The sequence below is a fragment of the Cnephaeus nilssonii genome (genome assembly GCF_951640355.1).
Source record: "Cnephaeus nilssonii genome assembly, chromosome: 4".
NCBI classification, from domain to species: domain Eukaryota; kingdom Metazoa; phylum Chordata; class Mammalia; order Chiroptera; family Vespertilionidae; genus Cnephaeus; species Cnephaeus nilssonii.
The window spans coordinates 6,659,457-6,684,341 of NC_137075.1; the positions used below are offsets into that span (position 1 = coordinate 6,659,457).

General features: G+C 40.2%; 1 protein-coding gene across 1 annotated transcript in view; it reads right to left on the reverse strand.

Moving 5' to 3' along the window:
- Window positions 1-24,885, reverse strand: part of CCNY (cyclin Y) — a 228,363-nt gene that overhangs the window by 68,646 nt on the left and 134,832 nt on the right. The window contains exon 3 of the mRNA XM_079769141.1: window positions 14,766-14,800. Coding sequence (XP_079625267.1) covers window positions 14,766-14,800 — 35 coding nt within the window. The remainder of the gene's footprint in view (window positions 1-14,765; window positions 14,801-24,885) is intronic.

Consider the following 24,885-nt stretch of genomic DNA (forward strand, 5'->3'; position numbering starts at 1 on the left):
AAGTTACGCAAGTACAGAGAGTCCCAAGCAGGATCAATCCCAAAAGACCCACACCAAGACATGTCATAATTTCAATGGCAAATATAAATGATAAAGAGAGAATCCTAAAGGCGGCAAGAGAGAGACAGAGAGTTACCTACAAAGGAACACCCATCAGATTGTCAAATGATTACTCAACAGAAACACAACAAGCTAGAAGTGAATGGAAGGAGGTATACAAAGTGTTGCAAAGCAAAGGACTGAATCCAAGAATACTATATCCAGCAAGACTATCAATTAAAATTGAAGGGGAAATCAGGAGCTTTGCAGACAAAAAAAGCCTCAGGGAGTTTATCACCACCAAACCAGCAATGCAAGAATTGCTAAAGGGAATACTGTAAAAAGAAGAAATAAACAGGTAAGAAGGAATACAGACACAAAAATAGATATGACTACAAAGAAATACCTTTCAGTAATAACTTTAAATGTAAACGGACTAAATGCTCCAATCAAAAGACATCGAGTAGCTGAATGGATAAAAAAACACGACCCATATATATGCTGCCTACAAGAGACCCACCTCAGAACAAGAGACTCACACAGATTGAAAGTGAAGGGATGGAAAAATATCTTTCAGGCAAATGGAAATGAAAAAAAAAGCTGGGGTAGCAATACTTATATCTGAACAAAATAGACCTCAAAGTAAAAGCCATAACAAGAGATAAGGAAGGCCATTTCATAATACTAAAGGGAGAAATCCAACAAGAAGAAATAATTCTGGTAAACATATACGCTCCCAATATAGGAGCACCCAAATACATAAAAAAAAACTCCTGGAGGATATCAAGGGAGAGATTAATAGCAATACAATCATAGTAGGAGACTTTAATACCCCACTATCACCACTGGACAAATCCTCTAAACAAAAAATCAGCAAAGAAACAGCAATCCTAAATGACTCACTAGACCAGATGGAATTAATTGACATCTTCAGAACATTTCACCCCAAAGCCACAGAATATACATTCTTCTCAAGTGCACATGGGTCATTTTCAAAGATAGACCATATGCTGGGTCACAGGCAAAGTCTCTTCAAATTCAAGAAGATAGAAATTATATCAAGCATCTTCTCAGATCACAGTGGCATAAAACTGGAAATCAACTACAATAAGTACAATCCAAAGAAATCAAACACATGGAGACTAAACAGTATGCTATTAAACAAGGACTGGGTCACCAGAGAGATCAAGGAAGAAATAAAAAACATCATGGCAACAAATGACAATGAAAACACAACAATCCAAAATCTATGGGACACAGCGAAAGCAGTCTTGAGAGGGAAGTTCATAGCTCTACAAGCCTATTGCAAAAAACAAGAAACAATGGTAATAAATTACTTAACCCTACAACTCAAAGAGCTAGAAAATGAGCAGCAAGAAAAGCCCAGTGTAACCAGAAGGAAGGAAATAACAAAGATCAGAGTGGAGATAAATTACATAGAGACCAAAGAAACAATACATAAGATCAACAAAACCAAGAGCTGGTTCTTTGAAAGGATAAACAAGATTGATGGACCTCTAGCCAGGCTCACCAAGAAGCAAAGAGAGAGGACCCAAATAAACAAAATCAGAAATGAAAGAGGTGAAATAACAACAGACCCCGCTGAGATACAAAGGATTGTTACAAAATACTACGAACAACTCTATTCCAACAAACTGGACAACCTGGAGGAAATGGACATATTCCTAGAAAAATATAACCTTCCAAAAATCAATCAAGAAGAATCTAAACAGCTCAATAGGCCAATAACTATGGACAAAATTGAAGCAGTCATCAAAAAGCTTCCGGCAAACAAAAGCCCGGGGCCTGATGGCTTCACAGGAGAGTTTTACCAAACATTCAAGGAAGAACTAAAACCTATCCTCCTCAGACTATTCCAAAAAATTCAAGTGGAAGGAACACTTCCAAGCTCCTTCTATGAAGCCAGCATCACCCTAATACCAAAACCAGATAAAGACAACACAATGAAAGAGAATTACAGACCAATATCCCTCATGAACATAGATGCCAAAATCCTCAACAAAATTCTAGCAAATCGGCTCCAGCAGTACATCAGAAAGATCATACACCATGACCAAGTAGGATTTATCCCAGGAATGCAAGGATGGTACAATATCCGCAAATCAATAAATGTGATACATCACATAAACAAATTGAAAGATAAAAATCACATAGTCATATCAATTGATGCAGAAAAAGCATTTGACAAAATCCAACACCCTTTCTTGATAAAAACTCTCAACAAGGTGGGAATAGAAGGCTCATACCTCAACATAATAAAAGCTATATATGATAAACCCACAGCAAACATCTTACTCAATGGACAAAAACTAAAAACATTTCCCCTAAGAACAGGAACGAGACAGGAATGCCCACTCTCACCACTCCTGTTTGACATAGTACTGGAAGTATTAGCCATTGCAATTAGACAAGAAGAAGAAATAAAAGGCATCCAAATTGGAAAAGAACAAGTAAAGCTGTCTTTATTTGCAGACGACATGATATTGTACATAAAAAACCCAAAAGACTCCGTCAAAAAACTAATAGACTTAATAAAGGAATTCGGCAATGTAGCAGGATACAAAATTAACGCCAAGAAATCTATGGCCTTTCTATACACCAATAGTGAACTTACAGACAGAGAGACTAAAAAGGCAATCCCATTTACCATCGCGCCAAAAAAATTAAGATACCTAGGAATAAACTTAACTAAGGAGGTAAAAGACCTATACGCGGAAAACTACAGGACACTGAAAAAAGAGATAGAGGAAGATGTAAACAGATGGAAGAACATACCATGTTCATGGATTGGTAGAATCAACATCATTAAAATGTCCATACTACCCAAAGCAATCTACAGATTCAAAGCACTCCCCATTAAAATACCAACGGCATATTTCACAGACCTTGAAAGAACTCTCCAAAAATTCATCTGGAATAAAAAAAGACCCCGAATAGCCACAGCAATCCTGAGAAGGAAGAATAAAGTAGGAGGGATCTCAATACCAGATTTCAAGCTGTATTACAAAGCCACTGTTCTCAAAACAGCATGGTACTGGCACAAGAACAGACATATAGATCAATGGAACAGAATAGAGAATCCAGATATTGACCCAAACCACTATGCTCAATTAATATTTGACAAAGGAGGCATGAACATACAATGGAATAAAGACAGTCTCTTCAATAAATGGTGTTGGGAAAATTGGACAGATACATGCAAAAAAATGAAGCTTGATCACCAACTTACGCCATACACAAAAATAAACTCAAAATGGATACAGGACTTAAACATAAGACGGGAAACCATAAAAATACTAGAGCAATCCACAGGCAGCAAAATCTCAAACATATGCCAAAAGAAATTCTTCACTGACACTGCACCTAGGGCAATGGAAGCTAAAGAGAAAATTAACAAATGGGACTACATCAAAATAAAAAGCTTTTTCACAGCAAAAGAAACCATCAACAAAACAACAAGAAGACCCACTGCATGGGAGAACATATTTGCAAATGGCATCACTGATAAAGGTTTAATCTCCAACATCTACAGGCAGCTTATACAACTTAATAAAAGGAAGATAAATGATCCAATAAAAAAATGGGCAACAGACCTAAATAGAATCTTTTCAAAAGAAGACAGAAGGAAGGCCAAGAGACACATGAAAACATGCTCAACATCACTAATTATCCGAGAGATGCAAATCAAAACAACAATGCGGTACCATCTCACACCTGTCAGAATGGCTATCATCAACAAATCAACAAACGACAAGTGTTGGAGAGGATGCGGAGAAAAAGGAACCCTCGTGCACTGCTGGTGGGAATGCAGACTGGTGCAGCCACTGTGGAGAACAGTATGGAGTTTCCTCAAAAAACTGAAAATGGAACTCCCATTTGACCCAGTAATCCCACTCCTGGGAATATACCCGAAGAAACTAGAAACGCCAATCAGAAAGGATATATGCACCCCTATGTTCATAGCAGCACAATTCACCATAGCTAAGATTTGGAAACAGCCTAGGTGCCCGTCAGCAGATGACTGGATCAGAAAACTGTGGTACATCTACACAATGGAATACTATGCTGCCATAAAAAAGAAGGAATTCTCATCATTTGCAGCAACCTGGATGGAATTGGAGAACATTATGTTAAGTGAAATAAGTCAGTCAATGAAAGAAAAATACCACATGATCTCACTCATTTATGGATAATAAAGAACATTATAAACTTGAACAAAAAGATAGATACAGAGACAGTAAAGCATCAAACAGACTGTCAAATTACAGGGGGAAGGTTAGGGAGAGGTGGGGGAGATAAGAGATCAATCAAAGGACTTGTATGCATGCATATAAGCATAACCAATGGATGCAAAACTCTGGGGGGTGAGGGAATATATGGGAGTGGGGTGGGGGGAGGGGCAATGGTAAGATATGTACACATATAATACCTTAATAAAAAAAATTGAAAAACAAAACAAAACAAAACAAAACAAAATTACAAAAATGAAAAAAAAGAAAATAGAAAAATAAACCAACATCAGGTCTCAAGGACAAACACTAGGAAATGCCAATTTTGAGGTAAATTTTTACTCCATTGTGTCATGCATGCTGTCATCTATACTAATAAAAGCGTAATATGCTAATTAGACCAGGTCGACCGGACATCTTATGGACCTCTGACTTCCTTCTGGACAGTTAGGGGGTGACCAGGCCAGCAAGGGGGCAGTTAGGGGGCGACCAGGCCCCACGAGGGGGGCAGTTAGGGGGCAACCAGGCTGGCAGGGTATCAGTTAGGGGGTGTCCAGGCTGGCAGGGGGGCAGTTAAGGGGCAACCAGGCTGGCAGGGAGGCAGTTTGGGGCAATCAGGCTGGCAAGCAAAGGCAATTAGGGGTGATCAGGCAGGCAGGCAGGCGAGCAGTTAGGAGCCAGCGGTCCCTGATTGTGAGAGGGATCCCAGATTGGAGAGGGTGCAGGCCGGGCTGAGAGACCCCTCCCCCCCATGCACGAATTTCGTGCACCAGGCCTCTAGTCCTATATAATAAAACCCTAATATGCAAATTGACTGAACTGGTCACTATGATGTGCACTGACCACCAGGGGGCTCAACACAGGAGCTGCCCCCTGATGGTCAATGTGCTCCCACAGGAGGAGCGCCACTCAGCCAGAAGCCAGGCTCACATCTGGCAAGCACAGCAGTGGTGGCGGGAGCCTCTCCCACCTCCGAGGCAGCACTAAGGACCCCTCAGGGGATGTCCACCTGCCACAGCGGGCCTAAGCCGGCAGGTGGACATCCCCCAAGGGGTCCCGGACTGCGAAAGGGTGCAAGCCGGGTGGAGGGACCCCCTCTCCCCCAGTGCTCAAGTGTCGTGCACTAGGCCTCTAGTTATAAAATAAGTGCATTTACAATTTACTTCAATCTTAAGTCAAACCTTGGCTTCATTATGGCTCTGTGCATTGACTCTATAATAAGACTACTTTTTCTCATTCTCATTCTGGCTATGAGGCAAAATCCAGGCATACAACTCTTTAGAAATGGCATCATCTGGGGAAGAAAGGTTTTCCTGGTAGCACCACAGGTCAGGGTGGGCCACCATGGGCCTCCCACTTCCTTGGAGGCTTCTCCTGCACGGCAGCTAGCACAGCATTTGTTGCTGCCAGAATTCTTTCTGCAGCTATAAAATAAAGAGGCTGGTTTCCAAAATAACAGTTTTTTTACTATTCATTTCTTGAATACAATGATCATATATATCCCATGCTGTAGTTTTGGGAGTAGGGTGAGATGGGAAATGAACTTATTCCATAATGCTGGGGGTAAGGAAGGGCAGATGTTTATCTAAGTATAGGTCTTAAAATATTTAATTTATAGAAAGGCTCAAATATGAGTTAGACTTGCCCCAGAAAGTAAAAAAACCTCAAGTTTCTTTCCTGCTGTTATCACTCTCTCTTCTAAATAATTAGTAAACACTCATAGAAATACAAATACGTCAAATATTTCCACAATGCAAATGTTTAAGGGTCTTAACCATATCCCATCTCCACTGTTATTCATAACTATTCTTAGAGATGGGGAGGCAAATGGCATTGTCCTCTTTACAGGTGATATAATTAAAGCACTTTACCAAGTGACAGTAACTTGGCATCAACAGCAAAGAAATATCAGAAGAATAATAATTCAGGCCACTAAACTCCTAATAAATTGTTATTACTATGCCACATTGTTCTTCAGCAACATCCCTTCGAAATTCCCTATGAATGCAGTTATATAGGTAAAAAATTTACTGGTTCTAGAAGGTTATTTCTTCTCTTGGGAAAAGTTTAAAATTTTTAAAAAAGGTAGTAAAAAAAAGAGTTGTGCTTTGAAGAAACAAGTATCTTATTACTGATCAGTTAAAAAAAATTGAAATCACTCAACTACAAACAAAATATTAAAAGCTAAAGACCAGCTATTTTGGAAAACAATTTGGCAATTTCTCAAAATGTTAAATATAGAGTGACCATAGGACCCAGCAACTCTACACTTAGGCATATACCTAAAAGAAATGAAAACATGTCCACAGAAAAACATATATAATAATGCTCATAGCAGCATTATTCATAATAGCCAAAAGGTAGAAATAACCCAAATATCCATCAACTGATGAATGAATTAAACAGAATGTGCATACCTGTACAATAGAATATTATCTGGCCATAAAAAGGAATGAAGTTCTAAAACAGATGAACCCTAAAAATGTTCACTAAGTGAAAAACGCCAATCACAAAAGGCCACATATTGTATGATACCATTTATATGAAATATCTGGAATAGACATGTCCAAAGAGACAAGAAAGTAGAGTAGTGGTTGCCAGGGCCTGGGGGAAGGGGATGGGGTATGACTGCTAATGAGCATGGGGTTTCTTTTTGGGTTGATGAATATGTTCTAAAATTGTCTATGGTGATGGCTGTACAACTCTGTGAATATACTAAGAACGATTTTATGGTAAAAGCTGTTTTTAAAAATGAATTTTTTTTTTTATAGAAGGGCACAAAATAGTCAAAGACCAAAGACAAGAAAAATGTCCTATGGGATGGACTGGAATTGGAAATTAGGGTGTCAGTAAGGATTCATGATTTCTAAAACGCCTATTTCCTATATATAAATGGGCCTAGAAGCAATGATACCCCAGTAGCTATGAGTATATATGGAGTCTAGATGAGAGAGAGAGAGAGAGAGAGAGAGAGAGAGAGAGAGAGAGGAAGAGAGAGAGAGAGAAAGGAGGAAGGAAGGAAGGAAGGAAGGGAGGGAGGGAGGGAGGGAGGGAGGGAGGGAGGGAGGGAGGGAGGGAGGGAAGGAGGGAGGGAGGGGAGAAAAGAAAAAAGAAAAGAAAAGAAAAGAAAAAAGAAAAGAGAAAGAAAGAAAGAAAGAAAGAAAGAAAGAAAGAAAGAAAGAAAGAAAGAAAGAAAGAAAGAAAGAAAGAAAGAAAGAAAGGAAGGAAGGAAGAAAGAAAGGGGCATGCATGAGAACACAGAGCCAGTGTGTAAAGACAACCAATGAACTATATGTAAATCACTGAAAAACGGATTTCCACAAGTCCATATAAAGATAAATGGATTGAAGGATGGATGGATGAACAGAAGGATGGATGGATGGATGGATGGATGGATGGATGGATGGATGGATGGATGATTGGATGGGAAGAAAAGGCTCTTAGAGCAGAATGAGACTTCCAAATATAAGGGTTTAGGGATGGGGGGCTGAAAAATTACCATTTGCAATGAAAATACAGAGATTGGTTCAGGCAAGAATGATCAATTGATGCTAATCTGGGGATGGGAATAAGAAACAGGATATCTGCATGGTCTTAAAGTGTCTGCTCATAGACTGCTCATTAGTTGTAATATAAAAATACACAATGGAGATTCTGGACAGCACCTTGTCAGGTGATCAATATCAACATCACCAATGAGGTCAGTTGGATATAGTGTGTCTCCAGAGTTGATACATGAAGAAGGGCAAGCAAGTTCTCCATGACCTATTCTGGCTAGAAGTGCTGACCTGAATCCTTCAGACAAACAAAAAATGAGAAACATTCTGTTAACAAAACACCTGGCCCTGCATTCTTCAACAATGTCAACAGCATGAAAGAGAGAGAAAGTCTAAGGGTCTCTGGAGATTAAAGGAGACCTAGGGGCACATCAACTAAATGCCACATGTGATCCTGAATTAAAACCAGCACCACATGCCCGGCCAACGTGGCTCAGTGGTTGAACCAGGAAATCACAGTTCGATTCCTTGTCAGGGCATATACCCGGGTTGTGGGCTCGATCCCCTGTGTGGGGAGTGCATTGATGTTTCTGTATCTCTCTCCCTCTCCTTTCCTCTCTGAAATAAAAATCATAATTTTAAAAAGCCAGTACCAGAGAATATCATGCTACACAAGATATTATGGGATCACTTAATTTAAACAACTGGAATATGAACAGTCAATTAAAAAGAAAAGTATCAATGTTAAACTCTTGATTTTGATAACATTGATAATATTGTGTTTACACAGAGAATATCCTTGTCTTAGGAAATACAGTGAAGAGTATTGGGAAGTAAAGGGCAGAATGAAGGCAAACTACTCCAAACAATTCAGAAAAAAATAATATAGGAAATAATATAGGAAATGTGATCAGAGCATGAGGTAAAAATGATAAAACACTGGTGAATCTAGGTAAAGAATAAATGGGAATTTTCTATATTAATATTAAACTGTTCCATAAATTTGAAATTTTTCCAAATAAAAGTTAATAGCATATATAAAGTAAAAGAACAAACTATAACACAGATGATCTGATTAAAGCCTTTACTTAATGAGTAAGGGTAGAAGAGTCTGATTCTTACAGGGCTTTTCTGACGAAGTCCCTGTTGCTTCTCAGACTATGATTTTTTTCTTTCCTCTCTCTGCTCCAGAAGTCCCTAAGAAAGGTGATGAAGTTGAAAACTGAGAAGTTAAGGGAGCAATAAAGCAAAAAATAAAATGACATAGTGAGAAGGGTGAGGCGTCCATAAAAAGCCTATTGAGCTCACATGAGGAAGAGATGGGTCCCTCTACTCTCAGCAAAAAACAAAGGGACGGAGAAGTCACAGATGAGGTCAAATTAGAACTGCTCCTTCCCACAGCAGAGTCTCAGAAATGTGAAAATCAGGCACCTTGTTCAAGAATCTGTGCTGGCTGATTCAGAGATAAGATCCTCAGACCACACACAAAAGAAAAGGGCTTCAGGAAATCCCATTGAGAACAGGCATTTTGTAGGACAAGTAATCAAATCAGTTCAGTGACCTTCACTTGGGTGCCTTAACAAGGACAATGTAGTTTCCCAAATAACTCCACAATTTATATTACACTCTATTTGTGCCTCATAACAAGAGTGATAGAATGAAGTGTAATAGGAAAGTGTAAGAAAAGAGAAAGCCTTCCATAGATGTAACCAGACACTCAAGGAACTGACATCTGTATCAACATTTTCAAATGGTATAGCATTATAACCTCTAGCCAGGCTCACCAAGAAGCAAACAGAGAGGACCCAAATAAACAAAATCAGAAATGAAAACGGTGAAATAACCGATCGCACAGAAATACAAACGATTATGAAAAGATACTATGACCAACTCTATTCCAACAAAAAGGACAACCTAGACGAAATGGACATATTCTTAGAAAAATACAAGCTCCCAAAACTCAACCAAGAAGAATCAAAAAATCTGAATAGGCTGATAACTACCGAATAAATTGAAATAGAGATCAAAAACCTTCCAGCAAACAAAAGCCCTGGTCTGGAGGGCTTTACAAGGGAGTTCTACCAAGCATTCAAAGAAGAACTAAAACCATCCTCCTCAGACTATTCCAAAATATTCAAGAGGAAGGCACACTTCCAAGCTCTATGAAGCCAGCATTACTATAATCCCAAAACCAGATAAAGACACCACAAAAGAGAGAGAGAGAGAGAGAGAGAGAGAGAGAGAGAGAGAGAGAGAGAGAGAGAAAGAGAACTACAGGCCAATATCCTTGATAAACACAGATGCTAAAATCATCAACAAAATTCTAGCAAATCGGATTCAGCAATACATTAGAAAGATCATACACCATGACCAAGTGGGATTTATTCCGGGGATGCAAGGATGGTACATCTTCAAATCAATAAATGTGATACATCACATAAACAAACTGAGAGAAAAAAAATCACATAATCATATCAATTGATGCAGAAAAAGCATTTGACAAAATCCAACACCCTTTCTTGATAAAAACTCTCAGCAAAGTGGGAATAGAGGGGTCATACCTCAACATAATAAAAGCCCTATATGACAAACCTACAGCCAACATAATACTCAATGGGCAAAAACTAAACCCATTTCCCCTAAGAACAGGAACAAGACAGGGATGCCCACATTCACCACTCCTGTTCAACACAGAAATAGAAGTACCAGCCATAGAGATCAGACAGGAAGAAGAAATAAAAGGCATCCAAATTGGAAAAGAAGAAGTAAAAATGTCCTTATTTGCAGATGACATGATACTACACATAGAAAACCCCAAAGACACCATCAAAAAACTACTAGACCTAATAAATGAATTTGGCAATGTAGCAGGATACAAAATTAACACTCAGAAATCTATGGCCTTTTTATATGCTAATAATGAACTCACAGAAAGAGAAATGAAAAAAAACAATCCCATTTACCATTGCACCAAAAAAATTAAGATACCTAGGAATAAACTTAACCAAGGACGTAAAAGACCTGTACTCGGAAAACTACAGGACATTGAAAAAAGAGATAGAGGAAGACATAAACAAATGGAAGAACATACCACGTTCATGGATTGGTAGAATCAACATCATTAAAATGTCCATACTACCTAAAGCAATCTATAGATTCAATGCAATACCTCTTAAAATACCAATGGCATATTTCAAAGATCTAGAACAAACTCTCCAAAAATTCATCTGGAATAAAAACAAAACAACAACAAAAAAAACGAATAGCCACAGCTGTCCTGAGAAAGAACAAAGTTGGAGGGATCACAATACCAGACATATTACCAAGCCACAGTTTTCAAAACTGCCTGGTACTGGCACAAAAACAGACATATAGACCAATGGAACAGAACAGAGGACCCAGAAACTGACCCAAGCGATTATACTCAATTAATATTTGACAAAGGAGGCAAAAGCATAAAATGGAGTCAAAACAGCCTCTTTAATAAATGGTGCTGGGAAATTTGGTCAGATACACTCAAAAAAAATGAAACCAGATCACCAACTTACACCATACATAAAAACAAACTCAAAATGGCTAAAGGACTTGAATGTAAGATGGGAAACCATAAAAATCCTACAAGACTCCATAGGCAGCAAAATTGCAGACATATGTCGTAGCAATATCTTTACAGACACAGATACTAGGGCAAGAGAGACTAAGGAAAAAATAAACAAATGGGACATCAAATGTATAGCATTATAATTTTTAGACATTCTGGAAAAAAAGAAAAATATTAAGAAGAGAGGATATAACAAAACAGCTCCCCCATATCAACATCCACTGTGTCAAGTCAAATGAATGGTGTGGGAACGAAAATATCTAAGGTTCCTTAGTGAGGTATGAAAATCCTGAACTCTATCATTATTGCAACTTTCCTGTAAGTTTGAAACGACTTCAAAGTAAAAGTTGGGTTCCTTAACCTTACTGGAGTTTTAAAATCTTACTGAGATTAAAACCTTAACTGAAGCTTCTTTCACACCCTCCAAGCACATTTTATTGGTACTTACATAGCTACATAGCAGTTGCTCAATAAATTAAAAATAAATCTCCCAAAGAGGCAAAAGCAAGGTTTAGAATTTTTCTAAAAAGTATATATTTTTATTGATTTCAGAGAGGAAGGGAGAGGGAAAGAGAGATAGAAAGATGAGAGAGAATCATTGATCGGCGGCCTCCTGCATGCTGCTACTGGCGATTGAGTCCACAACCCAGGCATATGCCCTTGACCGGAATTGAACCCGATGCATTATCCACTGAGCCAAACTGGCTAGGGCGCAAGGTTTAAAAATTTAAAATTTCTTGTCCTTGCCAGGTAGTTCAGTTGGTTAGAGCGTCATCCTGATACGCCATGGTTGCAGGTTTGATCCCCAGTCAGTGCACATACAAGAATCAATGAATGAATGCATAAATAAATGGAACAAATTGATGTCTCTCTCCCTCTCCCTCTCTCTCTTCCCCCACCCCCCACCCCCCACCCCCCACCCCCCACCCCCCATTCCCTTCCTTCTTCCCTTTCTCTCATGAAATAAAAAATAAATTTTTTTTTTACATTTCAGTTCCTGGATCAAGCTTACTACATTCCTTGACTTCTCTAGTGAAGGGTATAAACTAAGGTGACCAGACGTCCCGCTTTTGGCGGGACAGTCCCGATTTTTAACAATCTGTCCCGCGTCCCGCAGCGTTTTAAAAAAGTCCCGATTTTTGGAAAGAATGCACGACAAGCTAGGGAACGGCGGGAGAACGGGAAGGGAATAGACGGTTTTCGGCAGCCATGTGGCTGTTTAGCCAGGATATGAGTTTTATATTATTTTTGTTAATTTTATAATGTTAAACTTTAATGATAACAAATAATTGTTGAGAACTGATTATCGAGAACTGCTTATCAAAGTTCGCATATTTGATCAGTTGTTAGAATTCGACCACCATTGTTTGGACTTAATGAACAATGGCATTTTTTGGGATTGGCAACAACGAAAACATTTTGTAACTGTACACATCGTACTGCGTGCTAGTAAGCTAGTTAAACAAGTGATGTCATTACAAATCAGCTCTTCAGATAATTTAGGTAAGTAATTTATTTATTTCATAAATACATAAATTTTCTTGAATTTAGCAGACAGTACTCATATTATTTATATTTTATAGTGGCGGCAAACAGTCTACCGCCGGCTTTGAAAGTGACACTTACGACTTACGTTACAGCAAATTCAGAGGAAAAATAATACAAGTTAGTATTGTTATTATTTAGAAAGAAATATAGGATTAAAATTAAAATAATTTTTAAAATATAGTTACTTTATAACAATCAAATTAATTTAATTTATAAACTAACAATAAAATATGTTCATGTAATTATGTACCTACTTACTGTGTTTTTAAGCAATATGTATATAATAATTTCTAATATAATTTTAAATTTTTTTTTAGATTTTTAACATAATGAGTAAGAAAAGATGCAAATTCAACGATGATCTAAGAAGTGAATTTCCTTTTATTAAAAATACCAAAAGCGATTACAATATAGACCAAATTTTTAATCAAGAACCCTCCCCCCTGGTCAATGGTGTCCCACTTTACCAATGTTAAAATCTGGTCACCTTAGTATAAACTGAAAAGATACCATTTTATAAGAAATCTGCTCCTCGTCCTTTCAAACATAGTAGACAGAAATAAACCCTCTAAAGCAGGATTCTCAAATGGAGCAGAACAGAATACACTCCATCCTGGGAATTCTGGTCTTCATTATTTATGAAAAACTATATCCATACTCAAAATACCAGAAAGACTTTCATCAGCTCTGATATAGAAATTGGAAAATTAAATAGAATTTATCTATATTCTCATGGGCAATAACAATAACATTGACATCTTTATATGGTGCTATAATTAGTTTGCATGTACCTAGCCTATTAATTTCTTCACAACGGCATTTTGTCTACATTTTCAAAGGGCAGGGAAGATAATATTACAGCTTTAAGACTTTCTAACACATAGCTTCAGTGCCAAGTACTTCAAGATCTATAAATACTTAAATGCAGATAGTCTAGAAATCCTTAGACAAACCCTTGTAAGGTCAAATACTCATTCTGGTTTTCAATATGAGAATTTATAGCATACTTATTTTGGTAATTTACCTCCTTCATCATTCCATACCTCATAGGGATAGCTTTTTCTAAAGAGAGGCATGTATTTAGAGGGACAGGAAGGGATGGCTATAACGTCCCTGAACTCCACCCTCCACACTTCACAGGGGTGCAAGCTGGGGTACCATGGTGGGTGCGAGTGGGGGGAGGAAGGGGAGTGCACATGGAGCCAGCCAGCCATACATGCTGCTCAAGGAAGAAGGATAAATGATCTTAATGGAACGCTTTATGCCTGGAAGAAGGGGAGGAATATACCGCTCAGAATTGCCAAAAGTCTAGAGCTAAATCTTTTTAAACTCTTTAAAATTAAAGTGTTGTCAAGTGTATCGTTTCTTTGAGAATCAAAAGAACATTCAGACACTATTGAACTTAATAAACAATAATTAGGGGAAGGAAAGTTATGGAGAAATACAGCCTCATAGAAAACAATATGTGTTTATTCAAATGAAACTGAGTTACAAAGAAAGAGTAATCTGGGGTAGGGATAGAAGAAAAAAAGGATCAGAAATTCAAAAGAAGTAGCTTTCATTTGGACCTATGTGGTGTTTGCTGTGGTATTATTCACACACCTTCCCATGAACAACATCAGTCTGTGGCTTCTGGAAAAACATTTGGGACAGTGGATAAATACCAGCCATGCTTGTCCCATTGCAAACCATAAGGACACTGCCATATTCTTCACATTCTCCCAAGTATCAACAAAATACATGAATCCTTTTCACCCATCCCAGACACAGTTATTTAAGCTCTCTTGACTATACAGTCATTCTGAAGGACACAGGCACAATTTCACTTACATGGTTAATGAAGAGACTCTTGCGTTTTTCTCTCACTGTGAAAACAAAAGATGCAACAAAAATGTTACATGACTGCATGCCAACCCCTTACAGGTCACCGAGGACTAGCCCTCTGTGTCGTGATCCCATCCTTCCACCAACCAACATATCCAGTTGCTCCATTACCAAATATAAGAATACTAGAAGCCCGTTGCACAAAGTTTTGTGCAATAGACCTTCCTTCACCTGGCTGCCGGCACCAGTTTTCCGCCAGCAGCAGTTTTCCTCTGGCCACCCGCCGATGGGACCGCCTCCCGCCAGCGCGATCTGCCACCCCGAGAGGAACTCCAATTGGGAGGCGCTCCGATCGGCGGGTGGCCAGAGGAAAACTGCTGCTGGTGGAAAACTGGTGCCGGCAGCCACGCAATGGGCCACCCCGAGTTCCACCACGGGCGCCTTCGCCACGGTCCTCCCACACTGCCAGCAGTTGGGGCCGGCGGGAGGAACGGGGGCGGGGACTCGTGAGTCCCCGCCTCCCGCTCCTTCTGTCAGCCCAATTGGCCACCCCAAGTCCCGCCCCCAGCCTGCCGCTGGCCCAATCGTGGGCGTAGTGGAGTGATGGTTATTTGCATACTTCCCTTTTATTAGGTAGGATGTGACATGCACAACAGAGATCTGAACCTGGTTAACAAAGCAAAATATATACCCACTTAAACTATGGCATGCTAACAAAGTAAGTGTAGATATAATTAACAGAGGGGTAATAGCTTTCCAATAACTAAATAAAGTATCAATTAGCAAATCTCATAAAACTTGTACACATCCATTAATTTAAGATAATTAACAAATAATAGGACTACTGATTTCTAACCTAAGCAGACCCACAAGGTGCAGACACACAAAGGTCCATACTATAGGTTCAAATATAAATAACAATAATAACCATCACAGCATTAAGATACATGACAAAATATGCTAGAAGCATTATTAGTGTGGAAACAATCCTCTCCCTGATAGGTCCTGAGGAATAAAGCCGGGTTTCCGTCTAGGAGGCCTTTGGAGCCTCTTGCAACACCCTCTCCCTCATGGAGGCTGATAACATCACAATACAAAATACTGTCCTATCTCAGAGATGGAGACCGTAGTGTTTATCAAAACAGAGGTCCTCAGCCCGAGATGTACATGGGTGACAAGGAATCTAAGAAGCTTTTTCATGACCTTTTTATCATTGAACTTTGCATTTTCTTTCCTGAATACCTAGTTTTAAGGGTATATACTAATCAATCAACACATTTACTGAGTAGGTCATTGTAGAAGACAGAAAGGTTTCCTTCAAAGAGATGACATCCTGAGCCTCTAAGAATCAAGAATGCCACCTTGGACACAGCTGTTGGGGTTGGGAGGGTAGAGGGCTTAAGCAAAAAAGAAAAAGGAAAAACTCATGGACAATGACAACAGTGTGGTGGTGACTGCCAGGGTAAAAGAGGGGGGGGGGCAGTGGAGGGAGGTTAAGAAGGGTATATGGAGGATAAATGGTGATAGATGGAGACTTGACTTGGGGTGGTGAATGCACAGATGATGTGCACCTGAAACATGTATAATTTTGTTAACCAGTGTCACCCCCAGTAAATTCAATAAAACTGAATAAATAAATAAATAATTTTTAAAAAGGTGCTAGGTACAAATCCAGCTTACTATCTAAGGAGCCTCTGCCCTCCCTTCACCCCCAAAATCCACCTCCCAAATGCAGATGCACTAGTTTCCAGCCCTGTGGCTGATGTGACCGAGGAATTTGGAAATTGTTTCTAGTTTGTGTTAATTGTCTTTAGAAGTCCTATCCTCTCTAAAATGATAAACCAGCCTGAGGGTACTCTTGAGAGCAAATGCCTGCCGGCCATCAGATGGACTCACTCACAGGCCCTGGGCATGCACCTACCACACAGAGTATGGGGCACCTGACTAAACTTGAGGCTAGACCAGCACACCGGGAGCTCTCTGGAGTGCCCAGACAACAGCTGCAGACTATGTCTGCTGGGCACAAGGTGGAGACTGCATGATCACTTTTAACCTAACTTGAAATAAGTATCCACAGGTGAACCATAACAAAAGAAATATGGGGAGCTACAAAAAGCACTAGGTTTTAACTTCCTGATACTATACACTTGGTGTGCATGTGCATACATGTGTACCTGTGCATGTGTGTGTACATGTGCATGTTTCCCTTACATTATTTCAATACTAAATTATTATGATATAGTCAGGCTTGCTCTACCACATGTAGGTATGATGACATGATTTCTCACTAGCTATAAAGATCTGAGAACACTTTCCACACAGGCAGCAAATTCCATAGGTGACACTTAGCCCTTGCTGGGTACCCAACAATAGGTTTGTGCAGAGGCTTTGATAGGGGGAAGGGTAAGTAATAGGAATAGAACCACAGTTGTTTAAAGATTATTCACCTCACCTTACTAACTATAAATAAGGGGCTTTCTTACAGACCCTGGGAAACTGGAGGATGTGCTTCAAGAAGAAAGACGGGGGTATAAAAAGATAAGAGACGCCTTGGAGCCTGGTTGGGTCCATTATTCAGAAAAGAAAATACATTTTGAGAACAAACCAAGGAAATGCTTTTATTTGGTTGCTGAGCCTGGACCCTGACCCACTCTGGGAATTTGCCTCAGAAATGCTGACTATTATCCTGTCCCAGGAATGGGCTGAGCTGGGTTTTCACATCATAGAAAATTAACTACCTTGTTATTGGACTTCAAGATCCTGGAAGGAGACACAGGGACCACGGACCTTGCAGCCCTTATTCTGCCCTGCTTACTCCTTGCAGGTAGCCCTTTTTCCTTATCCTATCTAATAAAAGAGTAATATGCAAATTGACTGTGCCTCCACTACACCCACAAGCCACACCCACAAAGCCAATCAGGAGCAAATATTCAAATAAACCCAACCAAGATGGCTGCAGCCACAGAGAGCAGGAGGGAGGCTTGGGTTTCCCCAGCAATGGAGGAAGCCAAGCTTTCCGCCTGCCCTTGCCAGCCTAGGCCTCCACTCAAGGCTACAAACTTTCAATGATAGAAGATAAATAAATCCAAACAGAAATGGCGGCAGCCATGGAGCTGGAAAGAGCAGGACGCTGGGGTTGCCCCCAGCGATGGAGGAAGCCAAGCTTCTGCAGCCCTGGCCGGCCTAGGCCTCCACTCCAGGCTACAAAGTTTCAATTATAGAAAATACATAAATCCCAACAGAAATGGCTGCTGCCACGGAGCAAGCAGGAGGTTTGGCTCCACTCCAGGCTACAAAGTTTCAATTGCAGAAGATAAATAAATCCCAGATACCAGGGCCTCTGCTTGGGCCACCAGGGGGCGTGGCTGGCCTGCAAACCACCACAGGCCCCTCGCCCAGGCCACCCCACGTCCCAAGGGGGTCCCCTGATCTGGGACACCCTTCAGGGCAAACCAGCTGGCCCCCACCCATGCACCAGGCCTCTATCCTATCTAATAAAAGAGTAATATGCAGATTGACCATCACTCCAACACACAAGATGGCTGCCCCCATGTGGTCAAAGATCCTGCCCCCATGTGGACACAAGATGGCCACCACAAGATGGCCAGCAGGAGAGGGCATTTGGGAGGGACCAGGCCTGCAAGGGAGGGCAGTTGGGGGCGATCAAGCCTGCAGGGGAGGGCAGTTAGGGGTGACCAGGCCGGCAGAGGAGGGAAGTTGGGGGTGACCGGGCCTGCAGGGAAGGGCAGTTGGGGGGGACCCAGGCCTGCAGTGGAGAGCAGTTGGGGGAACCAGGCCTGCAGGTGAGGGCAGTTAGGGGTGACCAGGCCTGCAGAGGAGGGCAGTTGGGGTGACCAGGCCTGCAGGGGAGGGCAGTTAGGGGCAAACAAGCTGGCAGGGGAGCAGTTAGGCATCAATCAGGCTGGCAGGGGAGTGGTTAGGGGGTGATCAGGCTGGCCGGCAGAAGCAGTTAGGGGCAATCAGGGAGGCAGGCAGGAGAGCAGTTGGGAGCCAGCAGTCCTGGATTGTGAGAGGGATGTTTGACATCCCAGTGCGATCGGGCCTAAACAGGCAGTCAGACATCCCTCAAGGGGTCCCAGATTGGAGAGGGTGCAGGCTGGGCTGAGGGACAACCCCCCGCTCCGTGCACGAATTTCATGCACCAGGCCTCTAGTCCATATATAATCAGCCGGCTAGCAAGAGATGTTCAAGCAGAATTTTCAGGATGAACTGCTACTCTCCCATTCTGCTGGCATTATTAGAATAAATGCTCATATATGATTCAACCTTGTCTCTGTTTAATTTGACTCAAGTAGTGACAGGTGACCCGCACCCATTTTGTATCTGGTTTCAGCTTTGGAGTCTCCCAATTATGGGAATCACCTACAAAGATATCCATGCCTCAAGAAATATTAGAGCTTCTTATATGAGTACTACTAAAAAGATTAAGAATTACTAAAAAATGAGAAGATTAGAATATAGAATCATCAGTGTTTTGACTAAATGTTTTAACAAGAAAGCTTTAAAACAAACAAAAATAAAATCACAGTACAGGAACAAGTAAGAATGTTGTAAAAGTGTATGCTATTCTTGTACATCTTCTACAAGGATAACTCTAAGGCAGTGGTCGGCAAACCGCAGCTCGCGAGCCACATGCGGCTCTTTGGCCCCTTGAGTGTGGCTCAGCGTTAGAACCACTTCTTCAAAATAGACTCGCCCAGGCCGAAAACCGACTTCTGCGCATGGGCCACGAAGTTTTGATCGCACTGTACGTGCGCGCCCACACGTGGTATTTTGTGGAAGAGCCACACTCAAGGGGCCAAAGAGCCGCATGTGGCTCGAGAGCCGCGGTTTGACGACCACTGCTCTAAGGGAAGAATCAGACCATTTCCATGAACCCCAACTGGTTCCAATGAGAATAGTAGAAAACAAAAGTTCATTAAGACTATTACAAAACATGTAAGGACAAGGTATCAGAATCTATTGTAGAATACTTTATAGACACTCTGTGTTTATACAAATGAACGCCTCGCACTCCTTTATTCCCTCAGGGCAACTGAACCTGCCGAATCTTATATGAAATCAGGTACTACCTTCCTGTATTATTTTGTAATGCCACCCCTAAAAGAGCCTTTGAAAAATCAAACCTACACAGTATCTGAGAGGCTTATCACATGTGTCCCTATGACAGATTTCCTTCTGGAATATCTCCTGAGTCCCCAAAGCAACTGCCTGTCCCAACACATACACAATCTTCTATCATTTGCAGAAGGTTATCTTCCATAAGCTGCAATGGATAAGGAAATCTTTGAAATGAAACAAATCTTCTCTTAAAGTATTGCAATTTATATATTAAACAAATACAACAGTGAGGCCTATGGGGAAAGTGACAGATATTATTTCCCCATGAACTTCAAGTTTTCACACTTACTTTCTTTACAGGACTGCCCTGAAATTCTCTTACACTCCACTTCCTTCCTTCACAGAAGCAGCCACTGAAAAACTTGGGGGTCAGAGCCAGAAAACTGAAGTAGGGGAACCCAATAAAGTGGCAGAATAAAGTTGGACTGATAATGAAGAAAAAAATCAAAACCCCATTTTTATATTCAACAATCCAAAGTAATAATTATCTACTCAGCCAAGCAAGATGTAATAGCTTGACTTACCTCTCTGGGCCCTAGAAAATTAAGCGGTAAGAAGAATCTTTTAAATTAGAACTTTCTCTGCTGAAAATACTATAGTTTTTCCTCTTATATTATTATGTACCCCATCACCATAACATTAAATCCTGGTATTCCTGGCAGTGTGTTTTTAATAGTAAGCATCTATACAGATGAAGTGGGACTACTTACTTCCACATTATGTGTGGACCTTCTTCCTATCAACCTATTTGCTCAAGTAGATGTATGTATTCATTCCATTACAGGACTATAACATAATGGATGAGCTCTCACCACTTTCTGTAGACAAAGGGACTTAAGCAACAGAAGAAAAGGCAATAGTATTCATTCTAGTAAACATGTATAACTTATAGCATTGGGAAACTATTAGTCATTTAATTTATCTAATGTTCTTTTTATTTTTGCAGTGGATTTAGGAAATTGAAGTGTGTAAGCCAAAGCAGTTAAAGTTTTAAGTTCTAGGGAATTCTGAGCTGTGACTATTTTAGTTACATAAAAATTTAAATTTCTTGCTTTGGAAAGAGATAAAACAATGGAAGTAAGAAAAGAGACACTCATAATCCAAGGATGAATTTTTTAAAAAATATATTTTATTGATTTTTTACAGAGAGGAAGAGAGAGGGATAGAGAGTTAGAAACATCGATGAGAGAGAAACATCGATCAGCTGCCTCCTGCACACCCCCCACCAGGGATGTGCCCGCAACTAAGGCACATGCCCTTGAGCGGAATCAAACCTGGGACCCTTGAGTCCGCAGGCCGACGCTCTATCCACTGAGCCAAACAGGTTTCGGCCAAGGACGAATTTTAAAACGGTGCTTCATTTACTCATTTAACCTTCATGATTTGATTCTGTCATGAAACTGGCACAAATAAACAATGCATGAGCCATTTTAGAATAAATTTCAGGTGAAAAACTTTGGTAGAATGGGAACTATACTGTGTATCACTTGGTAAATCTCGTTTCTCTAAGACTTTTGACTTTTATTGGCTTCTTCTTGCCAGTTTCAAGTCTCCATGGTTGAGTTAAAAAGAAAAGCAAAAATTCATGAAAAATCATACAAAAGACTAGATTAATTATGAAATTATAGACACTCCAGGAAACAGTAAAGTTTCTTACCATCCTTGTTCATCCTACATGGCCCTGACCATAATGACCTAGATATCCAGGTGGACAACTATTACTAGCTGGACTAATTCTGTCTCCTGGGAATCTAGAGATCATGGTTCATCACCACTAGAACCTTACCTGAAGGTATAGGGTTGGGTGGGGTACATCTCCTGCTATGCAGAAACACAGCAGGTCTGTCATTCATGAAAAGGTCTGCTTGCAAAGTTGGTGTATGGGAACATGGATTTGGGGAGGATTCCCACCATTCCCTAACTGGTAAGAGTGGCTCACTGTGCCAAACTATACAAACATATTTTATACTGAACACCTGCTTTCTCCTGAGAGTCTAGAATTTTGAAATGTACCAGGCAGTGGCTGCCTACCTAACCAGTCCTCTATAAAAATTCTGGGCATTGGGTCTCTAGGGAGCCTCGTTGGCTAGGAATATGTCACAAGTTATTACTGAGGGAATGTGTGCATCCTGTGTGATTCTACCTGGAGAGGACTGTTGGAAGCCTGTATCTGACTTCCTCTGGACCTCACCCATACCCCTTTGCTTGTGCTGTTTCTGCTTCTCATACTTGCTTTTGTAGTTAAGTCACAGCCATGAATATAACTATATAATGAGTGCCATGATTCTCCTACCAGATCACTGAAACTGTGGATGGTCAGCTGGAATGGAGGGCAGAGGGATAATGTTGAGAAGATTAAGTAATTGCTTAGTTCCCAATGGCTTTTAGCTTCTAATTCCAATGACTCATCAGGTTTCTGAGACACCCTTACAATTAATTATTCCTTTTCCCTTAATCTAGCTGGAGCAGAACTAAGACATTACCATGTGGATAAAAGTAATAAAATAAGTGGAATCTCTTACCTTGGTATTACCTTGGTATAATTACCCAATTATAAACCTGTTTTTAAAATAAATTCAAAACCACTAAGGCCATTAATCAGCTCTGAAATTCAAAGTGCTTTAGCCATTTTGTTTTATATACTAGTTATAGTATAAGTAATATGCCAACTCATTTATGATATTGGCCTTAATCATTTTTAAACTTAAATATGTTAGGTTAATAATAACATGCCAATAAATAAAAATCTCTGGCGTTCTCAGCATTCCTACATAATTGAGAGCGCTAATGGTCATTTTGCTTTCTTGGAAAAAGAGACAATAAATGAATATGGATCATAAATCACTTTCCTAGAAGAATAATAGCTGTCTCCTTTAATCCCATCTATGATGGTTTGTTAAGAGAATTTTTACTTAGCTAATGCAACAGTCCATAATGACTTAAACAGAAATGTACTAGAGGTTTTAAAAATAAGCCATCTAAAATCAGCAAAAATATTACTGTTAGCATTAAAGTCTTCTTCACACAATATAGGGAATGAGGAGGAGTAAAGGGCAGTGTTTGCAATGAGGGATAGACAAACTTCACTTAGGTTGCCTAGAACACTCTCATTCTTAAAAATACAACTTTCTGAAAAAACCTAATGCCTAATTATTGAGAATTTGTTAACAATCTAAATGCAATTTCAGCTAACCTCTTTTATAGGTAGGCATTTAAAAAATTACCTTGGCTTCCCATTCCAGTTCTAAAACAGGCTTTCCAGTGGCAAGTTTCAGCCACCATTCGGATGTGAGGACTAAAGAGGTCCTAAAATGTAATCCAACATCCTTCATTTGAAAATGAGGAAGCTGCCCGTGCAGGCCCAAACAGAGTCATTCCTTTGTACCACCCTTCCTCTAAGAGCAGTGGCACTGCTGCCTGGAATCTGCATGAAATCAGTTCCCAGAGATCCAGGTCAGGGAAGTAGTCAATCCAACTGAGCAAATGAGAACCTACACTCCAGTTACTCTTACTGATTGCACTTACCTAAGGCACTGTGTTCAGAGCTTTGAGAGATGAAACATTCGGCCTTCCTGACAATCTTAGGAGGAGGCATTTACTCCTTTTTAACCATGAAAAACCTACGGTTCAGGAAGACCATCTGGATCAGATGCACAAGGTCATATAGATAGTAATGGATTTAAGCTTGCAGCTCCAGCAGGTTGATTCCAGAAGGTTGTGTTTTAAATCATCACTAACTTCAGGAAATCATTCCAAAGTGTTAACTGTTCTTACATGGTGAGTGGCTCAGTTTATCAATGAAATTCAGCTGTCTCCCCAGATGTTGTGGGGCAGCTGACCAAAAACATCCACCATGAAGGTAGGCCATAAACATAAGAAGCTGTGAAAAGCACAGAAAGTGTTAGTCAGTGCTAAGTGACAGGGTTAGAAGGTCCTTATAGCTCAAAAAGGAGAGTTGAAAAGTCAGTTATTGAAAATAAGAGTTTATCACTACCACCTAACAGGACAGAGGGTGTTAACGATAGAACACAGCTGTGGTGGAGAGGACATCAAATTCCACCCCTGCTAGGGTGAATAACCACCCAGAGTTTTTGCTCTGAGTCTCTGCTCACTGAGCAATTTTCTGACAAATGAATCTGAAAAGCATAGGTCCGGAGAGAGGATACAGTAAAAGGGATATTGAGAAAAACTGACATTCTGGGTCTAATTTGATTTTAGCTGATTTTGTACTGTTCAAGCAGTTTTCTCCAGACTGGAAGGCCCAAGAGATCAGACAATGAAGCAGACTAATGCTGCCAAGTAATGCAGGCCACAAAGTTCCTCCACCCAATGCCTCCTTAATCCATTTAATTTACAGGGTCTCTGCATCCACCCCCACCTCGTGCATCTTAAGAGATGAATGGAGAGATAGGAATGCAGTCTTGAGGGTAGTATGGTCATGTCAAGTTCAGACCTAGAAGAGGGACAGCCGGGACATAAAAATCCTACATTCTCCTACTTCCAAATAATGGATGTCTTTTTTTAATGAACTTAAGGAAGGTGGAAAAAAGTGATGTTGTAGCATAAAACAGAAGAACACTTAGGCAGAGACTGTAACAGTGCCATGGCATTTCTGCCGAGGATGAATCATGACTCCCTGCCTTCATTCTCTCATTATTTCATTAATTCAATCCCCTTTCAAGGTTCTTCTATGTAATAGCCTCTGAACTTGATATGGAGAATGAAAATAGAGGAAGACAGTCCCTATCCTAAAGAAACATGGAATTTAGCAAATAAATAAAACTGACTATCCCTTTATTTACAAATCATAAAAAGTCACCTCCACTTAAGAGGAATATACAAATTACATCAAATTTAATGCCATTGATTTTATGGTATACCTTCATTCTATTTGCCATTAAAAAAAGAATAAAAGTGCTGCCAATAAACTCTGAACAAGCCATCACTTGCCCTGACTTCAGAGATGTTACAGCTGAGGAAACAT